Consider the following 14,166-nt stretch of genomic DNA (forward strand, 5'->3'; position numbering starts at 1 on the left):
GGGTGATGCCACGATTTTCATTGGTCTTGGAAATGTTACGATTGTTTAGATAGCTTCCTGAGAGCAGGGTGGTCGAGCATGAGTAAAGAGTCAAGACCTGGCATGTGCCAGCAAGAATCATACACCACATAATTTAAACGGAAAATTATCTAGTTCAAAAAAGAAGAAAATTGGAACAGAAGAGCAGCTGCAAGATTTGGCATAAAGGGGTGCAGTGTAAGACAATGGCGTCAGAAAATGAATGCCGTTTTTGCATGCCAGTCTTTGCAAAAGAAGTTCACTGGGCCAGAACATGGAAGGTTCCCTGAATTACACATGGCAGTCTTGGAATACTTCAACACAAGGCGGAAAGGCAGACATTTTATGAGCTATGACCTCCTGCAACAGGAAGCCAACAACAAAGTAAGATCTTTCGGCATCCCTCACACACAAATTCGGGCCAGTCGAGGATGGGCAGAATGATTCATGCAGCGAACATTGATTTGTCAGAAGCTCCCAGCAGAATTCAAAATAAAATTGGTGTCTTGTAAAAACATTTCCTTGATCTTTGAAAGAAAGAATTTCATGCTGGGGCAGATGGCTTACACAGACAAGATGGTAATTTATTTAGATATGCTGCCAAAATACACACTTAAGAGAAAGGGGGTCAAAAAGCTCTTCTGAAGACAACAGGGTATGAAAAACTACAAGTGACAGTGATGTTAGCCGCTACACCACAGAGTCGCAAGTTGCCGCCATTTCTTATCTTAAAAAGAAAAACGATCCTCAAAGGAGAGGTGTTCCCAAAAGATGTCATCATTTTGGCCCAAGAAAAAGGCTGGATGACAGAAGAATTAATGATTGGCTGATTGCACACCATGTGGGGATAAGGACCAGTTGCCTATTTGAATCAGCCCTTGCACTGGACTCTTTCCAGGCCCATCTTACCGATGCCATGAAGGATAAAATGAGAAGGATGAAGTCAGTACTTGTAGTCATTCCTGCAGGAATGACATCCATTTCGCAACCGAATGGATGTTGGCTTAATAAGCCATTTATGGAACAACTCCGAGAACAGTGCATTTCATGGCTGTCTGTCTCTGAGCGTAATTTAATGGCTGACAGGAAAAATAAAACAAGCTTCTCCATACTAAGTCACACGATAGGTTTCTGCAGCTAAGAGAACTCTTTATGAGGACGAGATCGTGAAAACTTTCAGGAAGCGCTGCAACAGCAAAAAGATGGATGGAACAGATGATGACGTCTTTTGGGAGAAGGGTGATGAAGATGACATTTTTGCCGACAATGATGATGAAATAATGTTTTCAATACCTGTAGGTTATAATTTTCTGTCCGTTGGATGGGACGTTAATCTGTGGACCCCTTGGTGCCTTTCGTAATGAGCAATGCTGATGCCGTGGTTTCTCTCCAACCATCATCCTTTTCTGTCCATCCCCAATGGTGCAAATGATCTCAACTATCAGTCGCCTCCCACAAAAACTTTTACTACTAGGTTAAAATTTGGCCTGCCCCTTCCTCCAGCTTCACAACATGTGTTAACATGCACTTTTTTCTGTTCAGATGCTTAGTGGGAGCAAAGTTCAGCACTTTAGACGAAGAAGACGACAATGGAGAGGGTTACCTAACATTATATCGAAACAACAAAATGAAGTAACCTAAACAATGAAATTACCTGACTTTTCCATAATTGTGCTTTTACTTAAGTTCCCTTCGCAATAAATACCGAGACATCTGTTTCATTTCCATTATGGCACTTTGTAATAAGCCTACATGTATACTGGCACAGCACAGTGACGTCTGGGAGTACTACAGCAAATTGTGCAGGTTGCATGCGTCGTCTCTCCCCATAATTACATTCGATCTTAACCTGCAAATCTAAGACACCTCGATTTTTGAGAGGAAGAATTAATAAAAAAAGGTGAGTCTTAGATTCGAAGAAATATGATACATATCACCAATGACATTGATATTTTAAATGGATTGTCACAAGGGGATACACAAGCAATGTCTTTGGTTACAACGAGCCAAGTTATGCATTGCTTGGGGATTTCCGGATGTATGTTGCAATATATAGAAGCAGAGGCATGGTTGCTCTAGAATAAATCCAGTGGAAATAGTACTTAGGGGTATTGTTCTCTCTACCTCCAGCTTGAATCAAATAAATTGCAAACTTCCCCATAGTGGAAAGCAGATGGCCCTATGATCGGTATGAATTATCTCTTTAGAATACCATAGAACAAAACTTCTTATTTACTTCACTGTCACCATTAATCATGGATGAGTCAATTTAATTTACAACAGAGACCAAGCTTCATGTAAATACTGTTCAGTGTCTTAGCCTTCATGCTGCAAATTGAAGTAAGCCATATCTGGAAGGTAGCTATTTTCCACCATTTTTTAATACAACATATGTTTCTGCTTTACTAAGCCATCGTCATGTAATAACAAAATATTCCGTGTGGATGTGTTAAGTGGGCTTTCACTAGGATGTTCCTTGATAAAGGTTTTCCTTGTTTGCACACACTTTCCTTCATATACCAGTCCCAACACATGTAAAAAATTACCATTCACACATTTTGGTTAATTGACTGTTATGTTCAACATAAGAACAATAATACAAATTTGCTTGATCATAACAATAACACAGAGGAAAAATTTAATGGAAAACATACATAAATATACAAAGATAAAAATATATAAAGTAAGATCTGGTGCTTTCCCGGAGTATTTGATTCGTGAAGGATTCTCGGGTCTTCCACCGGGTCAAGGGTTCCATATTGGCCGACGTTTCGATGCCCGACTTGTGCATCGTCTTCAGGGTTGATGGCTGCCATTCCGTATTTGGCCGTCTTAAATACCTGAGCTCACGCCTCAGGTGACCTGTGATTGGCCCGAGGAGAGGGGACCTCCTGATTGGTCGCCGGGCAGTTGTGGTCTGTTCCTTCCTTTCTTTACTTGGTTTACAGCAATGCATGGAAACCGGTGCTAAACCAAGTAAAGAAAGGAAGGAACAGACCACAACTGCCCAGCGACCAATCAGGAGGTCCCCCCTCCTCGGGCCAATCACAGGTCACCTGAGGCGTGAGCTCAGGTATATAAGATGGCCAAATACGGAATGGCAGCCATCAACCCTGAAGACGATGCACGAGTCGGGCATCGAAACGTCGGCCAATATGGAACCCTTGACCTGGTGGAAGACCCGAGAATCCTTCACGAATAAAAATATATATATGCAGCACCCAATTTTTGAAGCAGATGAGCTGAAAGTGAATATGATGAGGCAGCTGATGACCATTCCCAAAAAGGGCTTTACCAATTGCTTTCACCGCGGTAAAGATGCTGGTAAAGTATGTGGGGTCCCAAGGGAAGTACTTCAAAGGGAACCAAGACCTCACAGTTAGGCTATTTATCTCAAAATATTATATGGCTGGATCCTTTCTGGACAGACCTTGGATTAGAAAATCAATACCGTTAACTTACCATGGTGTCCTAGGAACTGGAGTGCTGGATATTGGTCTGGTACGGTCCTGGACTTTGGGTTGCGCTGGTGTCCCATCTTTGGCCCCTTCCTTCAGTGACCCCTTCTCCTCCCTCTCTGTTCCTTCGGCTCCTGCTTCCCTTTTCTTGCTTTCTGCACCCTCTTCACCCTCCCCCCCACCCAACTCCATCCTCTCATCCACTTCCTCCCCTGAGCCAGCCACCCCATTCACCACAGCACCGCTTACTGCCCCACCACCCACTACACCATCATCCGCACCAGATGACACAGCTCCCACCATTGCCTCCTCCTTCGCCCCAACTTCCATGCCGCTGGTTGCTATGGTGGTAATTCCCTGTGCTGCAGCCAATTTGGCTGCTGTAAAATTCAGGCACAAAAGGTTAGTGTTTGACAGAGAACATGAAAAAACAAATGGATGCCTTGGTGCAGATAGAAGATCGTTGCAGTATGTACTCAATGTTAGTGTGCTCTGGTCGAACCTAAAAATTTATCTGCAGAAAAAATAGCACACATTCTTCCATTAGGACATTTTAGGTTAATTTTATCTAAATCAAATATGATGATCCTAGAACATTTTCAGCATTTTCAGGCCTAAAAAATTCATGAAAACTTATCAATGTATTTTAAATAAAAATAATAAATTAACTCCACTTCACTATTTTTGATGTAAATTTCCTGCAAAAGAATGCATTCACAATTCCAGCTTATAAAAAAATCAAAATCTACAAAAAATATCTAGCAAAGTCTCGAAAAGCTACATATAATGACAAAACACACCATACAGCTTCAATGAAAGGGATTTTGCCACAAAATCTATTACTCAAAAAATTAGCTGAATTGTACACTGTGTTCACTGCATGTTTGTGATAACATAACTTTCATTTGAACCAATAAATAATTCGAATAAGAGTTACAAAAATGACTTTAACCAAAACCGAAGAATACAGTCAACAACCACCAGCAACAAAATTGGAAGGATTTGTAGTGATATAATAATAAGCTTGTCACTTGATGCTGCAAAGAAATTTATCAGATATACATAGCATGCCATCATCAAATATTTTATACTATTGTACAATTTTAACTTTAAATTATTTAATTTTATGTAAACCTTGATTTTTTTCCTTGCAGTTCTGGGTGACATTTTTGTTTTGTTATACAAATTATATTATTATGTAAATCATAGGTAGCAATTTTGAATGATTCAGTTTTGCTCCCCCATAGGAAGTATTCTTTTCTTTTTACAAAACTAAACCTACATTAATTTCAATACCAATCAAAATGTAGTACACAGTTCAAATGGACCAGTTGGTTTTTCAAGAAGGTCAACTTAAAATTCCCCTAGGCCAGTGACTCACTTAGACCTTCACATAGTACCATTCTCATCTTCAAGTAAAACATGAATGATGATAATAGTTATTATAGGGAGTGACAAACAAAACTTGCAAATGCATTAATGTAAATTTTAATCCAAATGTTGATAATTTTCCATTAATAACATGAATTTTACCATTTTCGTTAAAAGGCTAACAACAACAAAAACAGGAAATGTGAATTTAGAATTTGAGATGGGATGACATCTGCTGTCCAAACAGCAAGAATTATCACTAAAACAGGAACTAATATACATTTAGGAAGATTCAAAACACCCACCAGTCTTCCCCTCCCATTTAAATATCCATGAACTTTCACCCCTTTCCTCTCTCAAGCAAACTACCAGGGGGAGGTGAAGGTTATAATGCAATTTAATTCCCTGTGCGGCTCAAAGAATTCTCAAATATGTTGAAGTGCATCTGAAAAAATGTGACACTGCAATAATATTAATTGCTGCTGCATTACTTATTAAATAATTTGTGAAAAAGGATTTAGAAAACCAGGAAAATCTCAGGACTTTTCAGGATTGAAAAACTGGGTTTATGATAATCTCACAACCAGCCCCATGACGAGATCCTTTGATGAGTTCAGGAGCTGGTTGGCATCTGTTAAAGATCCTGCCACACAATCTTGACTGAAAAACTGATGATGCATCATGTCGCCATAATCTATTTGTCACATTTAGAGGCAGATGAACAAATAAAGAATTGGGTTGGGATGTTTGAACATTTAAAATCAGATGAAAACTTTCTGAAAAATTTTATTAAATGTAAGTTTATAGATATGATACTGAAACTAAAGGGCTACCATTGTAATGGGAGGGGCATTTGTTTCTGAGACCCTAAAAGCATGTCGGATTTGCTTAGTTGTGAACACAATATTGGCATTTTTATTTATTGAAATCAAATTCTTCATCATGATATTTTTCTGCAATGTCAAACCCATTAATAAAGAAGAACATTTGGAGGTAATAAATCACTCGAGAGAAAGTGCAAAGGAGGCGTGGACAAACAAGACCTGGATGCTGTACCATGACAAATGCACCTACTCACGCCTTGCTCCTTATCCATGAATTTCTGGAGAAGAATCAGAGGAGTGTGGTACCCCAGCCACCATACTCTCCAGATTTGGCCCCTGCCGATTTTGTCTTGTTCCCAAAAGTTAAAATCCACCCTAAAAGGTTGCTGGTTTCAGACAATAAAGGAGATAGAATAAAAATCATTACGACATCTTCTTCCCTCTAAATGCTTTCCAAGATGCAATCCATGGACAGCATAAACTTTAGCATGTGTTCAAAGCCAAGAGGAATACTTTCCAGGAGACAAGTCTGATTTATCTACAAGTAAAGCAGTAAATGGACCCAACAGAAAGACTATTCTTTTTGACAAATGTCATATTTTTTAAATATTCCATCAGTAATTGTTTAAAAGTGATATCAGTTGATACAACTTTTTTAATTGAATTTCCAAGAATCATAAGGCCAATTTTTACTATCTTTAGTTTAATTCAGTCTTTTGATAAATTCTTTTAATCCATGTAGTATTAATAGGATTTTTGTAATCAATACTCCCCATTATGAGTATCCACTCATCACTGTGGTGAGGATTAAATAGGAGCATCATTAGGGGATAGGCACAGGGATGTTAAAATAGGTGAAATAGTGTGTGATGGGATAAAAGATCAGCAATTTAATTGAAATACTTAACAATATATACGCATTAATTATTTCTTTTGGCATTGGCGACTCTCGTAGACAAAGAATATTCGAAAATATTATGTCATTTACTAAAGCTCAAGCACCATCTAATAAATTGTTTTTAAGTTTACCAGCATTTCAATGCAGATATATTAAATTGAAATATCAACAAGTGGTTTTAGCACTTAGATTTAGATTTATCTTACACAAAGTCTGACAATATCATATCACTGATACCTCCACTGCTATCACATTGCAGCAGGGGCCTGGCAGAAGACTCTACACACCTTGTTTGGGTCAGTCAGATATATATCCTCTACTTTGCTCTGGGATGAAATGTACATGGCATTAAGTTAATTTTTTTTAAATAATGTATGAAAAACCAATAGTCTAATTCACCACAATTTTGTATAAATTAAATATTTTTTCATGAATAATATAGTATCGTTTGAAAAAATATGTTATTCATCAAATTATCTTAAATTACCATACAAATAATTTGTCTAGTCACTTTGATATCATCAATTTAATCTATGTAAGACTCCCTCAAATTGCAAACTACCCACTAAAGCCTTGATTGACTCAGTCAACTTTTTTGATGATACATTTAAAAAAAGTAGCACTGTCAAATAAATCAAAATTCTAAATAGAATCAAAATTCTACGCTACAGAGATATTCAAATGATTGAAAGAAACTCAAATACAAAAGCTCCAATTTTAATGATAACTTTGTTCATTTTGTACGGATAGGTCAGAACCAAGATTTATAAATATCCAAATAGTGCTAAGCAAAATTTCAAACTACTAACCCTTTTAATGAATTGAAGTTACTTAAATAATTGAATTTGAAATTTTCACATTTTAAATCCTTAAACAACACCTATACAGCTATAGAAGCCCAAGACAATTCTGATTAAAATTGAATATACAGTTGAGTACTGATTATCCAGGACAATTGAGGCCACTAATTAAACAGTTGACCACTTCATAAATGAAAATTACGGAAAATCAGCTATGCATAAGTTCTTGGCTATCATGGCCATCATTTTGCACACAGTTTCACTTGGTAAATATTTCCTTGATTCTTCGTTAATTCGAGGCATACTTATAAAAAAATCTAGGATAAATAAAATTACTGTTATTTGATTACTTGTAGTTCAGACACCTAACCGCTACACACATGGTTGACCAGCAAATAAGATTAACATTTGCAAAATTTATGCTAATGAAATATCCCAGACTTTTAACCAAGTCAGAAGTAAGTGTATTAAATTATTTATCCTGTTCATTCCAAAAATGTGACGGATATATCAATTGGAAAAAAAGCTCCAATGACTTGGACTTGTATCTCAGATTCAGTACAGATACAGTATTCCAATGCTCTCTGTCGGTACCCAGACTACACTCCCAAAAGCAGACAGTAATCAGCAGGGAACACAGTTATTTTGGAGAATAGGGTCCTCGTACTTTAAAAGACTATGGCACAATGTCTACTTAATGGCCTTTCTATGGTCCCAGCAACTAATCATCCCTACCATCACTCTTACACTGAGCTAACAAATCAAAATCACCAACAGTCCTAACCCCCTTATATCTGGTGCAGATAGCTTCTATATATGTCTTAACACACTAAATCATGGTTCCATAATGGACATTCAGTCAATGATGTCAAAATTATGTTTACAGCTAAATTAGGCAGACTTCCAAAAATGAGTTTCTAAAAAAACTTGCTGAAGGAAATAAAATTTAGACTGCTCAAATTTCATTTAAAGAAGCATTATCAGTTACTTGCTTAGGTCATCTTCATATGGAGGAAGATTTTGTTTTAGAAAGCTCATCATTTTGCAGTTGTACCCAAAAATTTAATAGAATGTGATAGGAAATTTTCCAATGGATACAGTGTCATTAACCCACTAACATCAGGGTGTGAGAACAAGAGAAAAGGGAATGTCTCTTGTAAGGGCCAATAATCTGGCAATTGCCTCTCTCTCATATTGATATTAACTACCAATTTGCACGAGGCATTATAGCCAAAGTTGGTTGACCAGAGAAATTTATACACTTCACTCTCGCTATTTAAAGAAGAAACCTAGTGTTAACAACAATATGATAATTAACATTAAAATATGCCATCCTATAATAAAAATGAAAACTTGTGATTATCTGGAAGAAAATTAAGTGTCCTGGAGTGCATGAATAGTCATAACATACACATATGACCCTGAAAGCAATTTTATATCTATACAGGTGTCTCTTAATAAATGAAAGTGGGTATAGCATGTGAAATTAATTATATTAATTAGCGCAGGTAAAGGGAAGAATAAAGTCAATGCCACATGAAAGTGTCCTATATAATTTAATCATCAGTAGACTAAGATTAAGGGAATGATTGAAAAAGTTATACTATTAAAAATTATTAAAATTTTTCCCATCTTCATCAATGAAAAATCCCCACTGATAATAACAATAAGTAGTTTAATAATATAAAAAGCCTTATAAAGCGTCCAAGAGAAATCATACAGCAAGGATAACAGACCCAATCATTCTCTTCCCATTAAAATGTTGATAATTAAAATACTGGATATGATTAAACCAAGACACACAAATACTAAGTTTAATAGTGATTAATTACCAAGTTATTACCCAAAATATACTCTTTATTATACTGATTGTATCTGAGGCTGGTCCCTTAGTAGCCATCGAACTACACCTCTGCCACAGTTCCTCAATGTTGACTGTGCTTTGAGAACATTTGCATCAGCTGTTTGTAGATCATGAATTATTGTTGTGTCAGGAGAGTTCAACTCTTCATCATGACAAATAGCAAAAATGATAAAATTAATATGCATAGAATGCTGGAAATAGCCTCTAGCTGAGGATAAAAGATAGAAACTAAAATTTTCATATTTATACCTTTCATTCTTCACAAAAACTAAAAATTAAATTCACCCAAAAAACTATTCACACCATGTATTCAAAATAAGAATTCGATTACCTATATCCACAACCTGATTTATTAGCAATTTTTCAAAATCCATCCAACATCCCATTATTTCTGTGATTCACTTATTATTAATTTGCAAAAAATACGTAGCTTCAATTCACAATAAGTATGGGGCACCTTAATTGGAAACTATGACACCAAAATTTGGCAAGATTTTGAAAATTTCCAGAAAATATACACACATACCAGTAATGATAGTACAATAATGTGTGAGTATACATGCCATTACAATTTTTAATAACATTTAATGGAAATAGTTTAATTTTAAGCATGTACTTTGTGAGAGATCTATCATCTGAAACAGATATAGCCATCAGTAAGTAGTTGGATGTAATTTCCAAAGTAAAAATCAGTAGTCTTTTTTAAGAAAATACCAATTAAATGTGAAAATATCTGATTTTGTAAACATGGCAAAATATAAGGACCCAAGAATAGGATTTTCTGGATATCAATTCCCATTACCATTCTGCTAGAATAATCAATTATACATGCATCAAAAATTATTTTTTTCTTCTTTGCATTTCTTATTTCATTTTGTGAAATTTGATGTACCTAGTGACTCATAGTATTAACTTAATTCTTATGAATTTTTCATATGCAATCGCTAACCTTGAATTGCCAGCTATTTTCATAAATACAAACAACTTTTCACATTTTTGGAATGGATATAAATTCATTTACATTGAAATACAGTAAACTCCCAATTTTCCATGTGCTTAATCCATGAAATTCTTTTCCTAGCACCTCATAAGTTCATTAAAATTACAATTGTGAAGATAATTTAATGCTTTGGAATTTTGATATACTTTTTTATATATTTTTATAAATGCGAAAAAATTTTAATTTCACACATTAAAAGGTTATCAACCATATTTAATGTTTAAATTGAAAATTTTTTGAACTAACCCTACTTATCTCATTATCAGTTCCCTTATATTCATTAGCACTAAGAATTACATATTCTCTTTCAATGCGAGCATACATATAGCATTAATATGCAACAAATAACTTCTTAACAATTAACATGCAATTGACATATTTCAATTGGCATCATATGACTAATATGAATCCATAACAGCTATCCTTTGTCAATATTCTTCCTTCCCTAGTCATTTGTTTTTACCTGCTACATGGCTGGTTTAGCTTTCTGAGGAATAAATATTCTGCTTTCATATTATCATAGTACTTTGTTCTTATAAATATATTGATTCCACCCATATAAAAATGGCGACAAAACATACAAAATATACTTTCCAGGGTTCAATTTCGAATTAGTCAAACAGAATGAAAAAGGAGAACATTTTCAGGTTTTGAAACAACATTCCTTTCAAAAGAAATTTCTATCATGATAATTTTAAACTAAATAGAGTAAAATGTGTTCAATGACCAGTACAAGTTAGTGCCACAGCAGCATGTACATACCGTTGTGGGATCAAGTTATCAGATTTCATAATTAGTATTTGCTGCAATCCAATAACAACAGCCTTAAATGCAACAATTTTCTAATAATTTTTATCTGAAATCAGCATCAGCTCATGCCTAGTAAAAAGTATCACATAAATAAATCTCTGATTAATAGATCAACAAAAATAAAACTAAGAGGCCAGCACCAAATTCAAACATGCAAAGAATCCATATTCTTTACTGCAGGTGAGAAAAGGCAACAAAGATAAAAAATAGACAAGATAAATGATTATGATTATTATTATTATTACTTCTAGCATTTGTGTGTAGTTTGCAAGTAACAGTGCTTCATTTACTTGCACAACATTTCTGCAGTTTATTTTTTAAATTAATTTATATAAATCGGCATTATTACTATTTTGGGTAAAATATACATTGAAAAAATTAGTGAGGTAACATAAACTATAAATCAAGTCTTCCACGTGAAAATTAAAAGGAATTTTTCTACACATAAAATCATGAAAACTCCAATTTTTTCATGGATAAGTATAAAATTAACATTCCAAATATATCAATTTTATGGTTATTCAATCCTTGATTCATTTTAAGAGAAGATAGATAACAGAAATTGTTGATTTACCATAATACAAAAAAAACTTCTGACTTGGCTTCCTTTCGTACAACACCAGGCACCTTGTGTCATACATAAACAACTTCTGCCTTGGCTTCTTTTGATACAACATCAGGCACCTTGTGTCATTCACAAATAATTTAGATGAACATTCAAAAACAAATTTCTTCATTAACTTTATCACTGATCTCATTTTAAACGTTTTATATTTAAAAAAGTGGTAGATATGGCTCAAATTGCTAGCATTAATGAGAGAAGCCCTACATTATCAGATGGGTAGATTTCCATTATTGATATTTCAAGTTTACTCTGAGAATTAACAAACAGGGTAAATTCCTTAATATACACATGAAAATAATAATGCTGAAGTAGCCAAATTAAAAAAATCTGCACTACTGATTATAATATTTAAATTATTCAAAGGGATTTTTTAGTTGAGGAAATATTTATACAAATTGCATATAAGAAATGTATTTGAAGGATGTCACATGTCACCAAAATAAAAAAAATAACTTGGCTCATGTGACTAACGAATATTTTAAAATCTTAAACAAGGGCACAAACTCACTCTCAAGGTCTTTCAATGCCTGTGGCTTTTCCCACGTGGACTCTTGGGCCTTAGCATTATAGAAGTATGACCGCCCATCAGGAGCACGATGTTCAGTCCATTCTGCTGCCCTTGCCTGTAAATCAGGATCAATCTGTAAAAAAAATTATTCTTCCTTAGATCTAATTTATTTTGACCTACATTATGAATATTGCTCAATTGAAATTTCCAAATCAACAAGTATCTATTTTAAGATTTTACAAATCAAGCTAAATGGATGAAATAGGTAATCACAATGAAAAAATTTTACCAGCAATTTCATATACCATTTTCAGCTTAGATTATCCAATTACAGTGGAACCTCGCCCAATGAACACAAAATTTAGACATCATTCTTGTTAAGTGAAACACTTATTGATCAAAATCATTTTTCCCAAATGAGTTAATCTAAAATACAATAATGTGTTCCATGCCGAAAAAAATATTTTATGCATATGGTTTATAAAAAAAAGATATATTTTGTTTAGAATGATGAATCATCATCATCTTTTCTTCCAACAACTCTCCTGGAATGCTAATTTGATTTACAGAAAACAAAAAATAATTGAAATAATTAGTTAATTATTTATGATCCAGTCCTAGTTCTTTTTTACCAGAAACCTGTCTAGAGACTTCCAAATGTTGCGTACATATGAGAGCATTATCATTTAATAAATTTGAAGCACTCAGAGCACTGCCTTATTAGTGTTATGCTTCTTAATGTATGCTGCAACAGTTTACCATAACCTCCACATAACATTTAGCCAGCTTTTCTAGGTTTCACACTTCTTGAAGGATCACGGACTTTCTGAATGGTAACCATGCAGTGGTTTAATTCTCAAATTGCTGCTTGCATTGGCACAAAATATCAGGATGAGATGGTTTTTCATTGGCTGTAGCCGGGCAATGCATTACCCTCTGCTGATATATGGGTTTGCTTTGGAATCCTTTTCCAGTAGACCCTTCTGGTCCGAATAAAAAAAACAAGTACTGCTCAATGAATAAATTAGAAAACACACCAGACTTGGTGATTAACATCTTGGAAGAGAAATTACACTAAAAAACCAAGTTTATTTTCAACCCTGGGCACTTGCAATAGATTAAATATCAATGGATGATACGCAGGCCATATAACAATAAACAAATCATGGCAGTGTGGGGGGTTTTGTTCTAACAATGCATAGTAGAGCTTTCAGTTATTATTGCAGTCCAGGAACTTCTAGAATTCTTCTAGAAAGTCTACGAATATTTTCTAATTCTGTGCAGCACCATAGTCGGCGAAAATATGAGCTAGTTCAGATGAAGGAACTTAAGTTTTAGACCACATTTAAAGACATTGCCATACATAAGAGAGGCATGATAAACTTTCACACATTTAGAGTTCATGCCTTTCATCTTATCTACTCCTTAGCTAAGCATATAAATTCATGTCATGATTTTCTAGATGGATATCATTGAAGTCACCAACATCAAAACTGCCTCACAATTAATGAAACAATGATTCCTTTGGTTGAGACTAAAGAAAATTAATAACTTATGAATCAGACATTCTAAAAACTTTGGTAACTACTGCCTATGCTCCAAAACAGTAGTTAAGCTTACTGAAATCCATGTCATTACAGTGACTGAGGCTGTAGCTAGCTGCATGTCTATAATTAATTTTTATGCTATAATAATGTACAGTGGAACCTCACTTAATGAGCACCTCACAAAATAATCACATCATGAGCGAAATTATTGGTCCCGAAAATTACCCGCGTAGCAGGTAGAGAGGGGAATTCCCTGTATGATTGCACACCTGCTACTTCAGTTTGTGTTTAGCATTCATTCCACCAGCATCTTAGTGTCGCTAGCGATCTCACATTTTTCCAAACTTTTATTCAGAATAATCAATAGTGATTAGCTAAATGTGATGTGGAGATCACAGGAAACTATAGCATCATACCATACCAATGAGGCATCACCCTAGTAA

The 14,166-nt window shown here is 34.8% G+C and overlaps 1 protein-coding gene across 1 annotated transcript in view; it reads right to left on the reverse strand.

Moving 5' to 3' along the window:
- The window catches only part of LOC139694413 (transcription elongation regulator 1), a 67,312-nt gene that overhangs the window by 40,762 nt on the left and 12,384 nt on the right, over window positions 1–14,166 (reverse strand). The window contains exons 7-8 of the mRNA XM_071592954.1: window positions 12,177–12,309; window positions 3,481–3,856 (exon numbers count right to left, since the gene is read on the reverse strand). Of these exons, the coding sequence (XP_071449055.1) occupies window positions 3,481–3,856; window positions 12,177–12,309 (509 nt within the window). The remainder of the gene's footprint in view (window positions 1–3,480; window positions 3,857–12,176; window positions 12,310–14,166) is intronic.

Source organism: Hetaerina americana, unplaced genomic scaffold, assembly GCF_022747635.1.
Source record: "Hetaerina americana unplaced genomic scaffold, ioHetAmer1.1.p SCAF_5, whole genome shotgun sequence".
NCBI lineage: Eukaryota > Metazoa > Arthropoda > Insecta > Odonata > Calopterygidae > Hetaerina > Hetaerina americana.